We start from the raw sequence: 19,294 nt of genomic DNA on the forward strand, positions 1-19,294 counted from the left end.
CTTCCTCGAGCGTGAGGATCGGCCCCTGGAGGCCCATCGCCAGAGAGCCCTTGGAGGCCACCTCCCTGAGGCCCAGAGAGAAGCAGCGGCTCGCCTAAGGCCACATGGAGGCCAGGGCCACGAGGGGCCAGGACACTCACTAGAGGACTGCCTGAAGGGCTACTGGTCCAGGCCGGTCTCCCCTGCTCAGCCCAGGACTTGGGGCATGGACTCAGACGCCCTCTGGCCAGGCCGTGCCTGCTCGTGGGGGTGTGGATCCTCTGGGAGGTACAGCCGGCATTAGCAGGTGCCCCGGGAGCCCCACTCCCATCCCCACCCCCCCGAGAGGGATACAGTCCCCCGCTGCCCTGCGGCATCTCCCTTCTCCCTCCGGCGTGGCTGGCATTCTCTGCCCTCAGCCCCGTCCCTTCCCGCGGTCAGGAATTCCCAGGGGCAGGCCTGCCCCTTCACCCTGCTTCCAAGTGAGGGACACAAAGCACAAACAGCCACGAGGGAGAAGCGGCTTTGACCTCGGGCCCTCTGCAGGTCCGACACCATGCTGGGTGGCACACAGGGTGTATTCCTTCTTCCTCGGGGCCACCCCCTTTCACAGATGGGGCGGGAGTCGGGGGGCAGTGAAGCCAGGCCTGGGAGGACAGGATGCAAGGCTGCCATTCCTTACCGAGATCGTGGCCGTGCAGGAGCGTGCTGGTCTTGCCGGGGCTCTGGCCCCTGGCTGACTGTCGAGCTCAAGCACTGCTCCTGGGAATGACAGGCCCACCGAAGAAAAGTTAAAGGTCTGACTGGCTTTATTAAATGACGCCTGACTCGGGCAGCAAACAGAGGGGCGCTCCGAGGAGGTGTACAAAATGGCAAGTCTTCATAGAAGGGGGGTTTGGCAAGGATGTTATTGGCAAACGAAAGAGATTGTTCCAGGCCACGCGTTTTGCCCTAGAGGGAAAGGCAAGGGGTCTTCCCACACAGATGACTTCATCTCCCTTGGGGGGGATGGAGGGTCCATGTGGCCGACTCACTGGCCTGATGGAGAGATTCCTGACCGACTGCGTAGAGGCGGAACCTGCAGTTGGATGAGGTTTTCAGCCCTGTTGGGAACTCGGTGTAAGTGAGAGCATGTTGGGCCCGTGATTTCCTCTTTGACACGACCCCATGCTAACCCAGCAGGTCCCTCCGCCCGTCAGAGCTGTCCTTACAGACCCCACGTTCTCGCACGGCGTCCTGAGCACCCTCAGCCTGTCACGGGGTTCATCAAAAAGGAGAAACTCGGGCTTTTCGTCCCAAGTGTCTCTCCCCTTCAGTCCCTTCCACGCTGGTGTAAAGGCCCTTGCATTCGGGCCAGTGCACCAAGCTTCTCCAGCCGCTCCTGCACGGGGTACTGCCCCCGGGGCAGGGGGAGCAGTGAAGGACATGCGTGGCTCCCAGAACAGTCCTCGGAAATTCCTTTGGAATGGAGGTGCTCCTCTGCATCCCCTCCGTGGATCCCACGGGCAGAATCAAGTCTGCACCTCCTGCCGGTGGCCCCGTCTCTGCAGCCCGCCTCACACTCCCCTGCCTACAAAACAAAAATCACCCTAGATAAATGGCAATGGGGACAGAGTTGCAGTTTCCCAAAAGAATTACTCATTTGGCAAAAAGATTCTTTCTATAGTTCCTTCTGATCAAGTATTACTTAATGTACATAAATTGAGTTTCAACCAAGAGGTTGTTGGGAATGTGGCTATGATCTTAGGACTGTCCTGACGGAGACCAGTGACCTCATCACACTCGATCCTCTGAATAACTAGATAAGGTACAGACCATCCTCCCAGAGCAGAAAAAGAAAACCAAAGTCCAGGGAAGCTAAAACTTGCCCATCGTGAGCATCAGAGTCGGATGCAAGCCCAGCCCTGTCCCGCTCCCAAACGACCGGTATTTCCACCTGCCACCAGCTCACTTAATCCAAAATGCTCCTGGTACCTCAGTCTAGCCGGATGAGGCATGCAGGGGGCAGGCGGTGGAGGCTAGAGCCAGCAACCCACCAGCAACTAGGCACCTGTGCTCAAGGCCCCCGAGGACCGCGGTCCCAGGACAGCCTGTTGAGGGACATCGACATTGCCAGCAAATGCCTGTGGCTGGGGGTGGGCAGCCACGGCAAGGACATGATCAGTTCAACACAAAAGGGACCGAGAATATCTGGAGGGATCTCTGAGTGGGGAGAGGACACCCGTGGCTGCGAAGACTGGGACTTTGCGGTCTGGTTCCACTGTCTTCCTCTCTGAACAAGAAGCCTACGAAGCAGAAACAGCAAAGAGCGTGGGAGCTGAGATTCAGGATTTAAGACCTGACTTTGAATCCCAGACGGAACACAAACTAGCTGGGTGGCCTGAGCTCAATGACACAATGTCTCTGAGGCCTGTTTACTTGTTTGTAAGCTAAAGACAACAATAATACCTGCATCTCCTTCGTGAGAGCCAATGAGATTACTTGAGTGAACTGCCCTGTTAACTGTCCCTCATGTCCCCATTCTATCTCGAACGGGGTGGGGTATTGCAAGATCTCCGATTCGGGGGCCAGACGCTTGGCTCACCTTCCCTTGATGGTTCTTTCCTCTCTTGCAGACTTACTTCGTTCCAAAATGGCATCTGCCTTTTATCGAGTGTTCCTCATTGTCAGCATCTGTGCTGCAATCCACTGTGTGCCCCCACCCAGGGACCCCAGCAAAGGATTCTCCTGCCTGTCCTCCCCAAGGAGCACCGCCGCCTCCGGGCTGTCTTCCAGCAACACCAACTTTGCCTTCCGCCTATACCGGAGGCTGGTTTTGAAGACTCCAGACCAGAACGTCTTCCTCTCTCCGCTGAGTGTCTCCACTCCCCTGGCCATGCTCTCCCTTGGGGCCTGCTCAGCCACCAAGACCCAGATCCTCCAGAGCCTGGGGTTCAACCTCACACATGTGCCAGAGCCCGCCATCCACCAGGCTTTCCAGCACCTGCTCCAGTCGCTCAGAGCCCCCAGCAAAGACCTGGACCTGAGGATGGGGAGTGTCCTCTTCATCAAAAAGGAGCTGTGGCTGCAGACAAATTTCTTGGACAACGTCAAGAGGCTGTATGAGTCAAAAGTCTTTTCTACAGATTTCTCAAGCACCTCCACTGCCCGGGAGCAGATCAACAGCTATGTGGAGAAGGAGACGGAAGGGAAGGTTGTAGACTTAATCCAAGGTCTTGAACCTCTGACGGTCATGGTCCTCGTGAACCATATTTTCTTTTTTTCTTTTTTTCTTCTTTTTAAAGATTTTATTTATTTATTTGAGAGAGAGAGTGCACATGAGAGGGGGGAGGGTCAGAGGGAGAAGCAGACTCCCCGCCGAGCAGGGAGCCCAATGCGGGACTCGATCCCGGGACTCCAAGATCATGACCTGAGCCGAAGGCAGTCGCCTAACCAACTGAGCCACCCAGGCGCCCGTGAACCATATTTTCTTTAAAGGTAAGGCTCTGAGAGGTTGATTTTGACTTTAATGTTGTTTCTTTTCCCCCCTCCCCCCAGTTGAGTAAGCAAGCTAAACAAACCCTAGATGGCACAGTCAGGTAATGGGAAGCCTGACTTTGGACCAGGCGTGTTAACTGGCTGGCGGCATGACTGTGGCTACATCCTGTTTCCTCTCTTAGCTTCAGTTGGTCGATTACGACGGGGGCTCATTCGGCTCTGACTTTGGATAGCCTGGTTATGTGCCCTGAGGGGCTGACTTTGGGCTCAGTGGGCAGTCCATGGGGAAACTCTTCTGGAAAGGAGATTGTGAGTAAGGGCCTCATCTCTTGTTACCAGCAGCTGCCCTGGTTGCCTCCCGAAGGTTTCAAGGAGGGACACAGAGTTCTCTGACAACCCAGCTTCAGAGGCAAATCCAAAGGCCAGAGCGCTTTCAGAGGTGTGGAAGTGCAGACAGGCCAGGGTGACTGCCATTCACATCCCCCGGGCATCCGTCTGGAGCTTTACAGTTTACAAAAACACTGTGCTGCAGCAGAATGGACATGGGCTTTGAAGTCAGACAGCCCTGGGTCTGAATTCTACGTCTGCCCCTTACTTGCTCCATGATCCTGGGCATGTTGCTTTGAAAGATCCATCGTGTATTGAGTGCCTGATGTGTGTGAGTCTCTGTGCTAACCGGCTGGATGGTGATAGGGCCAACTTTAGCAGAATCGTCACGGACACTACTGTATCATCCCTCTGTCCTTCCCCTCTCTCTCCTTCCCTTCCCTTCTCCCTCCTGCCGTTCATCCCTCCCCCATTTATCTTTCCCTCTATCTGCCCATTCACCTTCCCACCCATTTATCCATCCATTCCGTACGGAGGGAGGGGAAGGGAAAAGAATTAATATGCCGTGAGCCCCTTCCAAGTCTCCTGAGCTCGATATACGTTGTTCCATTTAATTTAACCTTATTTTTTTAATTGAAATATTATTCACATACTGCAAAATCCACCAAGTTAAATTGCACAATTCAGTGGGTTTGGATTTTGGTACATCCACAAAGTTGTGCAAATACCTCCACTATGTAATTCCAGAATATTTTCATCCCCTCAGAAAGAAACTCCCTGTCCATGAGCACTCACTTCATTTCTGCTCTTCCCCCAGAAATAAGTATTTAATCTACTTTCTGTCTCTATAGATTTGCCTATTCTGGACACTTTCTATAAATGGAATCATATAATACGTGCAAGGATTTGTGTGGACATAGTTTTCAATTCTTCATACCGAGGAGCATGCTTGCAGGATTGTATGGCAAGAGTGTGTTTGGTTTGATAAGAAACCGCCAGACTGTCCTCCAAAGTGGCTCTACTATTTTGCATTCCCACCAGCAGTGTGTGAATCCCTGTTGCTTCACATCCTAGCCAGCATTTGGTGTTGTCAGTGTTCCAGATTCGGGCCATTTGAATGGGTGTGTTGTGGTTATTTTAATTTGCATTTCTCTGATGACATATGATATGGAGCATCTTTTCATGTTTATCTGTCATCTGCATATCTTCTTTTGTGATGTATCTGTCAAGGTTTTTGGCCCACTTTTTAAAAATTAAGTTATTTGTTTTCTTATCTAAGTTTTCAGAGTTCTTTGTATATTTTGGATAACAGTCTTATCAGGTGCACATTTTCTCCTAGTCAGTTGCTTGGCTTTTCATTCTCTTGACATTATCTTTCACGGAGCAGAATTTTAAATTTTAATGATGTTCGGCTTATCAGTGATTTCTCTCATGGATCATGCCTTTGGTGTTATATCTAGAAGTTATTGCCATGCCCAAGATCATCTAGTTTTTCTCCTCTATTATCTTCTAGGTGTTTTATAGTTTTGCGTTTTACCTTTAGGTCTGTGATCCATTTTGAGTTAATTTTAGTGAAAGATGTAAAGTATGTGTCTAGATTCTTTTTTTTCTTTGCATATGAATGCCAGTTGTCCTAACACCATTTGTTGAAAAGACTATATTTGCTCCACTCCTTTGTGCCTTTATTCCTTTGTCAAAGATGAGTTGACTATATTTACGTGGGTCTATTTGTAAGCTCTCTTTTTGTCCCATTGATCTATTTGTCTATTCTTCACGGATACCACACTGTCTTGAGTACCATAGCTTTATAGTAAATCTTGAAGTTGGTTATTGTCAGTCCTCCAACTTTGTTCTTCTCCTTCAATACTGTGTTGCCTATTCTGGGTCTTTTGTTTTTTGATATAAACCTTAGTATTCGTTTGTTAATATTGATAATATAATTTGTTAGGATATCTATGGGGTTACATTGAATCTATAGATCAAGTTGGGAAGAACTGACATCATGATAATATTGAGTCTTTCTATTCATGAACATGGAATATCTTTCCATTCCTTTAGTTCTTTGATTTCATTCATCAGAGTTTTATAATTTTCTTCATATAGATCTTATACATATTTTGCTAGCGTTATACCTAGGCATTTTTTTGGATTCAAATGTAAATGGTATTGTGTTTTTAATTTCAAATTCCACTTGTTCATTGATGGCATATGGAAAAGCATTTGACTTTTGCATATTAACCTTGTATCCTGCAACTTTGCTATAATCACTTACTAGTTCCAGGAGTTCTTTTGTTTGTTGACTCTTGGATTTTCTACATAGACGATCATGTCATCTGTGAACAAAGACAGTTTTATTTCTTCCTTTTCAATCTGTATAGTTCTTACTTCTTTTTCTTGTCTTATTGCATTAGCTAGAACTTCCAGTAAAATACTGAAATGGAGTGGCTCTAGGGGGCATCCTTGTATTATATCTGACTTTAGTGGAAAAGCTTTGAGTTTCTCCCCATTAAATATGATGTTAGCTATAGGCTTTTTGTAGATATTTTTAATCAAATTAAAGAAGTTTCCCTTTATTCCAAGTTTACTGAGAATTTTTATTATGAATGGGTGTTGGATTTTGTCAAATGCTTTTGCTTCATCTATTGATATGATTAATTTTTCTTGCTTAGCTTCTTGATGATGGATTACATTAATTTATTTTCAAATGTTGAACCGGCCTTACAAACCTGGGATAAACCCCATTTGGTTTTGGTATATAATTATTTTTATACATTATCAAATTTGATGGCTAATATTTTGTGGAGCATTTTTGCATCTATGCCCAGGACAGATATTTGTCTGTAGTTTTCCTTTCTTGCAATACCTTTGTCTGATTTTGGTATTAAAGTAATGCTGGCTTCATAGAACTAGTTAGGAAGTATTTTCTCTGCTTCTATCCTCTGAAAGACATTGTAAAGAATTGGTATAATTTCTTCCTTAAATGTTTGGTAGAATTCAAAAGTGAATCCATCTGGACCTGGTGTTTCTTGTTTTGGAAGGTTATTAATTATTGTCAATTTCTTTGATAGATATAGGCCTATTCATATTGTTTATTTCTTCTTATATAAGTTTTGGCAAATTGGAATATCTCATCTAGGTTATCAAATTTGTGGGCATGGAGTTGTTCATAGTATTCCTTTGTTTTCCTTTTAATGTCCATAAGACCTATGGCACTGTTCCTTCTTTTATTTTTGATATTAGTAGATTGCTTGGTCCATACTTCCTTCTTATGTCTCATACTTTTTTCTTTTGTAAAAGCTGGATTTTTAAAATTACGTAATGTGAAGGCTCCTGGGTGGCTCAGTCGGTTGAGCATCTGCCTTCAGCTCAGGTCATGATCCCAGGGTGCTGGGATCGAGCCGCATGTCGGGCCCCCTGCTCAGCGGGAGCCTGCTTCTCCCTCTCCTCCCCACTTGTGCTCTCTCTCGCTATCTCTGTCACTATCTGTCTCTCTCTCTCTCAAATAAAGAAATAAAATCTTTAAAAAAAAATAAAATAAAATTACGTAATGTGACAACTCTGAAAATCAGATTCTCCCCCTTCCAAGGACTGATTGTTTTTGCTTGTTGCAATAGTTGCTGTTTGTTTAGTGATTTTTCTGAATTAGTTATTTAAAGTCTATACTTTGGGGCTCCTGTACTAAGCATCTGCCCTCAGCTCAGGTCATGATCTCAAGGTCCTGGGATCGAGCCCCGCATTGGGCTCCCTTCTCAGCAGAGAGCCTGCTTCTCCCTCTCCCTCTGTCTGCCACTCTGCCTGTCTATGCTTTCTCTCTCTCTCTGTCAAATAAATAAATAAAATCTTAAAAAAATATATCAAGTCTATACTCTGTGATATGTGGCCACCAAAGCGTCTTCTTGGTTAGTTAAGTGGTTAGCTATGATTGGGCAGAGATTTCGTATGTGTCTAGAATAAATAAATCCCCTAGTCTTTGCTGAGGGCTTTTGTGTGCATGGTGGAGTGTGCCATCAACTCTCAGGCAGGCAGTTTATAACTCTGACTCAGTCTTCACTTCCTGTCTATGCAGACCCTCAAGGTCAGCCATAAGTAGGAACTTACAGCCTTCTCATATTTTTTCTCAAATATGCATATATAGCTATATACATGCACACAGCCTCTAAATGCCCAGGATATAGTCGCACTTTCCAAAGCTCCTATGCACATCTTATTCCTCAGCTTTTCCTTTCAGAATTTTTGATCACTCTGTGGTTTGTCCTATCTATTATCCTCATCCAGACAACCAGGAAACTAAAACACTTGCCTATAATTGTTTCTAACAAAACTTCCAACCCCCTGGGAAGAAGGCTTTAAGCACTGAGTGAGCACCAATCAACCTTGTAAGTGGGGTCTTCCAGATAACTACCAGAGAGGTCAAGTAATAGTAATTGTTTGAAAATGAGTCTTTGAAAGTTTTTCTCCTGGTGATATTGGGAATACAGGCTGCTATTTTTCAAGGCTACTACAAAGCTGGAGAGTAGAGGGTGGGACTGGCACAAATTAAAATAACCATGAAGTTGACTGTTCTTACCGAGATTCAGCCATTTTTCTTGAATTAACTCTCCCCGGGTTGCTGCAAGCCTTTGGCTAATTTCCAGAGTTCCAAAAAAGTTGAATCTGAATATCTTTGCCAGTTTTTCTCATTGTCCTAAAGGAAGGGGAAATATACAGCGGTCCTTACTCTGTCAGATGCCACCCCTGCGCCCAGCCTGTCCTGTTAACCTTTTTGATTAATCTGTTGCTTGCCCCAACTATTATCTACAGCCTTAGGCAGCTGCACAACTTATCACCACCTGTGACTGTTTTTACTAATTTCCTCTGACGAATGGGCTTTTTGCATTGGTTGAACTCCAAATCAGATCAAATACAGACAATTTTTCAAGTGATGCCTTCCAGGGAAGCACAAGACAGGTCAAATAACAGTTTTTTGGGAATGAGTCTTTGAAAGTATTCAAGCCCTATTTTTTCCCCTTCAGTGGCTGCCAGCCTGCTGGCTTTCACTGCAAATACAGGCTATTATTGAAGAGCCAGGACAAGAGAAATGGAACTAGGGCAAGTTAAAATACCACAAAGCTCACTTTCTTACCAAGATTTAGCTGCTTCCCTTTAATAAACTATTCCCTAATTTGCTGGAAGAGTTTGGTTAATTTCTAGAGTTCTAAGGAAGTTAATTCAGACCATTGTGGGTGGTTGTCTCATTGTTTTTATGGAGGAGAGAGTTTTCAGAGATCCTTACTTCATCATTTTTGCTGTCTTCACCTCATTGACTATACTTAGACCTAAAGACCTCTCTTTTCTCTTTGTGCTAGCCAAGTGGGAGAAGCCCTTTAACCCTGGATATACGAGGAAGAGCTCCCCATTCCTGGTGGGCAAGAGGACCACTGTCAAGGTCCCAATGATGCACCAGGGAGAACAGTTTGCTTTTGGAGTGGATTCAGAGCTGAACTGCTCTGTGCTGCAGATGGACTACAGTGGAGACATGGCGGTCTTCTTTATTCTCCCTGGCCAGGGCAAGATGAGGCAGCTGGAACAGGCCTTGTCAGCCAGGACGCTGAGGAAATGGAGCCACTTACTCCAGAAGAGGTGGGAATCTGTGTCAGTCTCCTTGGGTCTGAGGCGGGTGGTGGGGTACCTCCAAGGATGGGGGGAAAGACCGTGATAGCAGCTGTTGAATGCCAACTGAGCACCTGCTGGATAGGGAACTTGGGGCTGTGGTCTCACTTGAACTTCACAATCACCTGACAGATGAAGAGCGCTATCACCTGCATCGGCAGGCAAGGAAGTAGAGGCTCTAAAAGGGGAGGTGAATTGCCCAAGGCTACTATGTGGCTAATATGTTCCCACAACACTATTATGTCATTGTTGCGATTCCCTGCTAGGAGAACCCACTCTAGCAGCCAATCGGATATTAAATTTCCATGGAATGATTCCATAAAAATAAACAAGCAAAAAAAGCACTAATGCTCACCTAGAAAGTGAGGATAATACTATTACTCAACCCAGAAGTTGTTGAAAAGATAAAACAAGTTACCATTTATAAAATGCTTAGAACAGTGCCAGGAAGAGCGTATGCATTCGATAATGTTAGCTAATAGGTAAGATTATTATTCGTTCTGTAACTATTATGGAGACTATCAAAAGGATATTAACCATAAGATTAAAAAGAATGTCAAAGTCTTATGTATAATCTCTTGGCAATATTTTCTTGGCCTTGTCGGCACCATTCCAAGGTGCCCACAGCCAGGAGGAGACAAAAGACAGGATCAGGGATAACTGTAATTCAAGTGCCCCACTGATCAAAGATCAGTGCCCCAGCAGAAGGCAGGCAGTGCGCTGAGGAGCTTCTGAGCAAAGAGAGTTCGCTTTCAGCCGGGATCCACAGAAGGCTTCGCGGAGGTGGTGCATTTGAGTCAGGAGCATAGGTAGGACGTGAGGCTACAGATAGGACATAAAGGCTTGGAAAGGAAGCAGCGCCGGCAAAGAGGCGTAGCTGGGAATCAAGGAACACTGTAGGATGCTTCAGAGGTTTCCTCTCTGACTGCAACCATGGTTGGACAGAAGAGGCAACACAGAGGCTGGGGCAGGGGCACTGTGTGAAGAGCTGCAGACAGAGCAGGAAGGAGACGGCCAGGCCAGCGCAGGGGACCGTAACAGGGAAGAGAGAGCTGTCCACTGTGCTAGATGCTCACCGATGAGGACGTCAGGGTCCATCCAGCACTTCTGTGCTTTCATTTCTGTGACTTACCAAGTACATGACCTCGGGCAAAGTACTAAAACTAACTCTTAACATCTTTAAAATGGAAATGAAGTTCATGAATGTGCCTGGGACAGTGCCTGACACATAGTAAATGCTCAGTAAATGTGGGCTATTCATTCTTGGTTCAGGGAAAACATTGCAGAGGAAGAAAAAAAAGTTATGCTGAACTCCAGGGTTGTGCTGTCCATCTACTAGCCCCATGTAGTTATTTAAATTTAAATGAATTAAAATTAGTGAAACTACAATTTTTTTCCCTCATTGGCACGAGCCACATTCAAAGCGCTCAAAAACCACAGGCTGCTCGTGGCTAACCTACTGGTCAGCACAAACAGAATATTTCCAACCTTACAGAAAGTTCTACCGGACTCTGCTGCTCTCAGCACTTAGCAGGGTTTGTCTCAGGAAGGGCTGGGGGAAATGGCAGACACGCTTCCATCCCTGCCTGGTGTCCCCCATGGGTCACTGGCACAGGCTCCCTTGCTAGGCCCCCATCTGTGCTCTGTCCCTACTTTAGTACAGGGCCCCGTTCCTTCTTATTCATCTACGGGGTCAGAGCTGCTCATCCAGGGGGCTTACCTCCAGAGCAACCTGGGTTGGTTGTCTGGGATGTGTTGACTACTTTAGCAGCAACCAGTAATAGCTAGAAGAACAGAGTCTCCCACAATGCCACCCAGAAGCAGAGATAGAGACCAAGGGGCTTGCGACCTCACCTTTTTCTTTACCCCGTCTCCACAGGTGGGTAGAGGTGTTCATTCCAAAATTCTCCATTTCTGCCTCCTATGACCTGGAAACCATCCTCCCGAAGTTGGGCATCTGGGATGCCTTTGATGAAAATGCTGATTTTCCTGGAATCACAAGGAGAGACTTCCTGCAGCTTTCCAAAGTGAGTTGGTCCATGAGAACATTTGCTCGAGCTGGAAGGGCCTATAGCGACTGGCTAATCGAGCCCTCACATCTCACTGATACGGAAACATAGACCCCGAGAGGCAAAGTGACCTCTCTATGGCAGAAGTAGGGCTGAATTTCAAGGGTGCCAGGCCTGTGGCTTTATGGCCATCATCCCTCTGATACACAGGCAACTTTTATTCCTCTTCCAACAAATACTCCTAAGATCCAACTACCGTCCCTTGAAAATCAGGCCTCTCCTGGGAGGGCAACAATTTTACCTCGAGACCTATTACAGATGAGCAGGTGCCCACCTGCCATTCGACCTCACCTCCCTGAAGCCTAGGGCCTCACACTGAGGCCTAATTGGCTGCCCATGGGCCATTCGTATCCTGTTGATGCGCTGTGTTTGGCCTGCAGTGTTAAAAAGAAAAAGAGAAAGCCAATTTCTAATATGTAGGATATTGTACCTCAAAGTAGAGATTTCTGATTGTCTTGAAAGAAATCACTGAGTCCGGTTCCCACACGGCAACCATGAGCCCAAACCCCTACATGGCATCCATCAGCTGGAGCTGAGCCGTGAGCACCCCTTTTAGTGAGAGGGAACCCTCCAGGTACCCCGTGTGCCCCCTGCTCTTACGAGGGGTCTGGTCCTTGTCTGCATGGGGGTTTCTGATCCCTGACTGAAAAATGTGTCTTGGTAATAGATCAGAATGGTCAGAAGTGGTGCTGGGTCACTGAAGGGGGCCTTTGTCACTGGTGTCGGGGGCAAGAATACAGAGGTCCCAATGAAATATGCTGAGAGTAGCAGTCCTTTTCCCAGTATGTGTTTATGTGCACATATGAACAATAACGACTGAAATCGTCTGGAGTTCTCAGGCCCCCTGAAGCTTGGGAGGACATGAGCTCCTGGTGAAGTCTCTTCGCTAGAAGACCCAGAGGGGATCCAGTATATAATAACAGCGCCCTGCGTCTCCAGGGCAACGGCGCGGTAATACTATGGTTCTCATACTTTGCGTGATCTCCTTTCATTCACCCCATTAACTTGTGGGAAATACGCCATGACAATGACCCTTTCAGAGATTTGGAAAGTGAAGCCAGGATCCTCTAAGTAATGTTTGCGACAATAAAGTGGCAGAACTGGGACTCGACCCTAGGCATTCTGGTGCGCACCTGTAACCTCCCAACTCCACATGTAGGGGCCCAGTTGACCAGTATCAGCGGCAGTTGCCCACCCCATGCCCGGCATCGGGAGCAGTGAGCTGGAGGCCCCTGGAGGGGGGCATCACTGTCCCCAGGCAGAACCCGAAAGCTCAGTGAAGTAGAGGTGCCTCCATGGGGACCGCTGGCGTCCGTTTTTCCCTTGGCAGGCTGCCCACAAAGCTGTGCTGGACATCAGCAAGGAGGGCACCGAAGCCGTAGCGGCCACGGCCCCCAAGCTCACAGTCCGCTCCAAGGACGGCCCCTCTCACACCGTCGTGCGCTTCAATCGGTCCTTCCTGCTGCTGCTGATCAGCAGAGCCACAGAGGCCATCCCCTTCCTTGGGAAAGTTGAAAATCCCATGAAATTCTAGGTGGAAACCTCCTGCGACGGAGTCCACGTTGAAAACACTCAGGAAATAAACCATGTTGTGATGATCCCGGTGTGACTTGAGGACATGTCTCCCCGGCTCTGAGGGTTCCACCTGACCCCAGCAGAGCTGCATTTGCTGCTGGGGTGTCCTTGTGGGGGCTCAGTCAGTAAAAGTCAGTACAGATCCGGGTCACAAACCCCCAGTCACAAAGCCTGTTCACTCCCCCCACCCCCACCCCAGGCACTGCTCTCTTCTACAAATCCTCCCTGGTGACTAGCTTCATGGATGTTTCTGGTGGGCATATCCCCATTCCTCGAAGCCCCTGGGAACGGTAACCTACAGGGCAATCACCTGTATTGCAGAGTTATAGGAAAAAAGTCAATAAACCCAAAATGAGGATTCGGCCAAGAACAATGCTCCCACACGCCTTCAGGGTCCAAATCTGATCATGGTTATGGGCTAACTCCCAGTGGCCAGGTTGTCATGATGTGACATTTCAGGGGTTGAATGAATTCATTCATTCATCCATTTCTTTTCTTTTCTTTTCTAGATTGTATTTATTTATTTATTTATTTATTTATTTATTTATTTATTTGACACAGAGAGAGAGAGAGAGCAAACAGGGGGTCAGCAGAGGGAGAGGGAGAAGCAGGGTAGCCCCTGACAAGAAGTCCGATGCGGGGCTCCATCCTAGGACCCTGAGACATGACCTGAGCCAAAGGCAGGCATTTAACTGACTGAGCCACCCAGGTGCTCCTCATTCATCCATTTCAGCAAAAACTCACTGAGCACCTCCTATGTGCTAGGAGTGAGTCAGACAGACAAGGTCCCTGGCCCCCTGGCCCTAGATGGGGGTGACGGACCCCCACCATCACCACACAACCAGACCTCTAAGTAAATCAACAACGAAGGCTGTGAAGACATAGAATAGGGTGCTTGCAAGAGGGCAGTGGGACAGAGGAGGGGCTTCTTCGAGCACAAGGCCTGACTTAGCAGTGACAGGCACACTGTGACAGAAAGCGGTCCCTGGGGCTGGCGTGGTAGAACTGAGGCCAGAAAAGTCCAAGGAGGTCGGCATCGTTGGTGGGTTCGGTGAGGGCTCCTCGAAACCAGGTGAGTGTCTCAGGCAGGAAGACGAAGGGCTGGTGTCTGGGTCGTGACAACCTCTCTGAGTGGGTGCCATGGCTCTCTGGCCAGGCTTCCTCGGGGCTGGCTGGCACACACCACCCTCTGGGTGCCCAGCCTCCTCCCTGCTGGCTCCTGGGGACCACAGCTCGGCTCCCTGACTCGGAATCCCGACCACCGCCATCTGGTCTGGGCACAACAGGATTGGGCCACGGCAGGACTGGGCCACGGCAGGACTGGGCCACGGCAGGACTGGGCCAAGACGACCCCGTCATCCCTCCCTGCTCTCTACCATACAGGCTGTTCTGGATCCTTCTACTTCCCCTTTCATTACTAAGGGCCCTTCCTGCAGCCTCTACTAGAGCCCCCATGCCCATCAGATCTAGAGATTCCTTTTCCGGGGGGGCACTGGTGTCCCCCACCATCTCAACATGCCAGGCCCCTCACGCTGGCTTTTCTGAGTCCTTTTACACAGGAAGAGACAAAAACAGAAGGAGGTTAGGCTGGATAGCTGGAGAGGAGCTTCAGGGGACCCCCGACCCCCACGGTCCCACCTTCTTTTACAAGCAGGAGAACAGAGAGCAGAAGCAACTAACCCAGGCCATAGGGGCTCCCTGGGCAGAATCAGAACCGGTACCAAAGCCCACATACTGGGCGCTCCAACATGACTTTCACCATGATGCCATACGTACAATGCTCTGCCCACGGGCGCACCAGAAACTCACCATGCAGAGCCAGTGATGGGTAGGACCTGGCTCCATGCACACGCAGCATGGGTGCCCTCCCATGGCACACAGAAGTGGCAGGCATGAGGGACTGCGGAAAGGCACTACTGTTGTGCGGGACTACTACTTCTGTGGCCATGAGGAGCCCCCACTAGTCAGGGGGCGCTGAGGGCTGCCAGCCTCCTTCCCCCCAGCCTCGCCCCCAGGTGGCCCACGACAGTGAAAGCCAGCCTCCGCATCTTTCCAGAGCCCGTTCAGACTTGTATTAGCAAGGAGATGCAAGAACGGTCCTAAAACAGATTTTGCCAGCTTGGTGAGTTCGAAGCTCTCTGAGTTTGTGTGTGTGTGTGTGTGTGTGTGTGTGTGTGTGTGTGTGTTTGGTTTTTTTGTTTGTTTGTTTGTTTTTTTGATGCCTATCCCTTGCGTTCGTTTGGAAACATGTGCAAGAATTGTTTTAATCAAATATGGTCAGATGGAGACACAGAGACAACCGCCTTTTTTAAAAATTTTTTATTATGTTAATTACCATACATTACATCATTAGTTTTTGATGTAGTGTTCCATGATTCATTGTTTGTGCATAACACCCAATGCTCCACGCAGACTGTGCCCTCTTTAATACCCATCACCAGGCCAACCCATCCCCCCACCCCCTCCCCTCTAGAACCCTCAGTTTGTTTTTCAGAGTCCATCGTCTCTCATGGCTTGTCTCCCCCTCCAACTGACTCCCCTTCACTCTTCCCCTCCTGCTATCTTCTTTTTCTTTTTTCTTAACATATGTTGCATTATTTGTTTCAGAAGTACAGATCTGTGATTCAACAGTCTTGCACAATTCACAGCGCTCACCATAGCACATACCCTCCCCAATGCCTATCACCCAGCTACCCCATCCCTCCCACCCCCCCACCACTCCAGCAACCCTCAGTTTGTTTCCTGAGATTAAGAATTCCTCATATCAGCGAGGTCATATGAGACATGTCTTTCTCTGATTGACTTATTTCACTCAGCATAACACCCTCCAGTTCCATCCACGTTGTTGCAAATGGCAAGATCTCATTCCTTTTGATGGCTACATAATATTCCATTGTGTGTATATACCACATCTTCTTTATCCATTCATCTGTCGACGGACAGCTTGGCTCTTTCCACAGTTTGGCTATTGTGGACATTGCTGCTATAAACATTGGGGTGCACGTACCCCTTCAGATCCTTACATTTGTATCTTTGTGGTAAATACCCAGTAGTGCAATTGCTGGATCGTATGGTAGCCCTATTTTCAACTTTTTGAGGAACCTCCATACTGTTTTCCAGAGTGGTTGCACCAGCTTGCATTCCCACCAACACTGTAGGAGGGTTCCCCTTTCTCCGCATCCCCGCCAACATCTGTCGTTTCCTGACTTGTTAATTTTAGCCATTCTGACGGGTGTGAGGTGGTATCTCATTGAGGTTTTGATTTGGATTTCCCTGATGCCGAGTGATGTTGAGCACTTTTTCATGTGTCTGTTGGCCATTTGGATGTCTTCTTTGGAAAAATGTCTGTTCATGTCTTCTGCCCATTTCTTGATTGGATTATTTGTTCTTTGGGTGTTGAGTTTGATAAGTTCTTTATAAATTTTGAATACTAGCCCTTTATCTGATATGTCATTTGCAAATATTTTCTCCCATTCTGTCGGTGAGACAACCGCCTTTAAAAGAACAGTGTGACCTCTGATTCCCAAGAGGGAGAAGGCATGTTCGCTGTCCGGGGCCTCATGGGGCAGCACCAGGAGGCAGGAGCAAGGGGAAAGCATGGACGAGAGCCTTCCTTACTGTGGTGGGGGTGGGTTAGGTGGGACAAGACCCTGTTGAGCCGGAGGCAGGACACAGACGTTGAGGTCACGTTTGGGAGGTTTGTGATAGGATTTTTGTGTGCCGGTAGAAACACAGCCATCCTGTAGATGGTAAAACTTCAGGCCTTAGTCTGACCCATGATTTAAAGACACCAAATCATGAGCTTCAGAAGATTCAGGAATGATTTTTACAGAACTGCTTCAGGGTTTCCCTCAGGGCAGAAGTGACCATGTGCTATAGGCAGATTCAGAGAACTTTCTCATCAGAGCCAGGTGATGCCTCAGAATCCTGAGTCCAGGAACCATTCACACAAGTACAGAGGCACCCATACAAGGTTTCTAGCCAACCCACACGTCTAATACACCGGTCATTTCATTGCTGGAAAATCACTTTTTAAAGAATCATCTGTTCGGCTTATTAGTGTTGACTCTTAGTCTAGTGTTCTAGATCAACCTAGTGTTGATTCTAGTTAGCCAGAGTTGGTAGTGGCCCCCTCTGGAGAATGGGTTTCTGATTAGAGTCTTTCAAATACTGAGTAACCCCCTCACCCCGTGTGTATTGCTGATAGGTCAGGTTAGTAACTGAATGTCAATAGAAGTAATCACCACTTCCTGTCTGTGCTGGAATATTTTGTTTTTTTTTAAAGATTTTTTAAAAATTTATTTATTTGATAGAGAGAGAGCGAGAGCAGGAGCACAAGCAGGGGGAGTAGGAGAGGGAGAAGCAGGCTTCCCGCCGAGCAGGGAGCCCGACATGGGGCTCGATCCCAGGACCCTGGGATCATGACCTGAGCCGAAGACAGCTGCTTAATGACTGAGCCACCCAGGTGCCCCTGTGCTGGAATATCTTAAAGTGTTTCAGAGACAATATGTTGGCAGACCACCCAGCAACACCCCCACAGGCATCTCGGTTTTCCAGGTGAGCATTGCTTCCCCACCTGCCCCGTCACCTGCCAGTGAATCCGCGTGCAGCCGTTCAGGTGAACTGAGCTGAGGCTGGGGCTGCAAGTGCTACCTGCTTCGTGGCGATTACAATCCAGAGAGGAGGAGGGGAAGACATTGCTAGTGTGACACTTCAACACGACCCTGCACCAAATTTCAGGACAGGCAACTGAAGCTATTGATGTGGTTGAAAGCACTCACCTGGTCTCCAGCACCGGGAAAGTCCCCCGAGGGCAGGGCAGTCACCCCAGTTGGTGTCATTGCCCTCCGGGGGAATGGTGACACCCCTGTGCCGAGGCAGGCAGAAGCTGCCTTCCAGGTCCAGAAGGCCAGCTCCACCATCGCATAACCATGTGACCCTCAGTGCCTTTAGGGAAACTCCGCGCTTCTCTCTCCTCCTCGGAAAAACCCACAGCTCCTGCGTCACAGATTGTCCTGTGAGTAAACACACAGAAAGTGCTTAGGACAATGCCCTGCAAACTGTTGGTGCCCTGTAAATGTTAACCATAATGCCATTGTGTTTCAGGTTATTCATATCGGAAACCTTTCCCCAAAAAGGTGTTCCTTTCTAGCTCATTTCCCGGCCAAGAGCTGGGAAGAAAACACGGGCTTTCAGGCAGAATGCTCCCCACCCCCCACGCTGCCCCCTGAAGCATCTCTCACGCTGCGTGGCCAACATCCTCTGTCCCATTCAGATCTCAGAACCGTCTGCGAATGGAGGCCCCCTTTTTGTTCCCTGGGGTGTGTCTGATCTCTGGTACCAACACACCCCCCTGCCCGTCAGCCCGCCCGATCCCCTGCAAAATATGTTCAGAGGCCCAGCTTTAAAATTACACACCACAGTGCCTCTTTATTCATAACTGTCAAAAAGTAAAATCTCCCTGTGCCAAGGCACTTAAAATAGGATGCTGATGTTGCGATTCTTGATAACTAATATAATTACCATATAGCATAACATACTTACAAAGTCAAGAGGCAGCATTTAAAGAAGTTTTAAAAGCCTTTACCTATACAACTTTGTCCCCTGCCCATTTAGTCCAGAGTCTATTACCAAAGAGAGGAGATCTCTGGTCAGGGAGCTCTGGGTTAGGAGCACGGCTGTGGTGTCAGGTGGACGTGGGTCTGAGTCCCAGCTCTGCTCCCCACTAACTGTGTGACTGTGGATAAGTTACTGAACCTCTCTGAGCCTGGATCCACACCTCTAAAATGGGACCAGTAGTAACAGTACCTGCCCGGCGCGATTGTTGTGAGAGGGTTAAGAGAGATTCTGCAGATAAGGGGTGTAATACAGAGCCCAACGTATGGCACTGTTACTGGGACTCACCTCCAGGTGCACGGGACCCCCGGCCCACCATCTTTCCAACAAAGCTTGCTGCCACTGCTCATCTTTGTTTTTTTTTTTTAACAGCATTATCGAGCTAATAATTTGCATGCTATAAAATCCACCCATTGTCCGTGTATAATTCCATGGTTTTTAGTAAATTCAGCCTCACTCCAACCCAGTTTTAGAACACTTCCAATACCAAAACCTGTCCTCAAGCCCATTTGCCGTCTGTCCTAGCACCTTCTCTCAGCCCCAGGCAACTGCTGATCTGCTTTCTCTCTCTAAAAATTTACCTTTCCCGGACCTCTCCCAGA

The 19,294-nt window shown here is 48.1% G+C and overlaps 1 protein-coding gene and 1 long non-coding RNA gene across 2 annotated transcripts; one reads left to right on the top strand and one right to left on the bottom strand.

Annotated features, from left to right (window-relative positions):
- Positions 1–889: 889 nt before the first annotated feature.
- LOC113908587 lies at positions 890–17,986 on the bottom strand. The gene is made up of 4 exons (XR_003515535.2): positions 17,858–17,986; positions 11,287–11,421; positions 8,351–8,467; positions 890–1,549 (listed from the first exon to the last, which is right to left on the bottom strand). It is a non-coding gene; the product is annotated as an uncharacterized LOC113908587 (long non-coding RNA).
- Positions 2,573–13,162, top strand: SERPINA9 (serpin family A member 9). The gene is made up of 4 exons (XM_027568845.2): positions 2,573–3,238; positions 9,125–9,402; positions 11,312–11,459; positions 12,832–13,162. Exons 1-4 carry the CDS (start codon positions 2,573–2,575, stop codon positions 13,033–13,035), a joined length of 1,296 nt encoding a protein of 431 aa, XP_027424646.2. The 3' UTR covers positions 13,036–13,162.
- Positions 17,987–19,294: the final 1,308 nt, after the last annotated feature.

This window comes from Zalophus californianus, chromosome 6, assembly GCF_009762305.2.
Source record: "Zalophus californianus isolate mZalCal1 chromosome 6, mZalCal1.pri.v2, whole genome shotgun sequence".
Lineage (NCBI taxonomy): Eukaryota > Metazoa > Chordata > Mammalia > Carnivora > Otariidae > Zalophus > Zalophus californianus.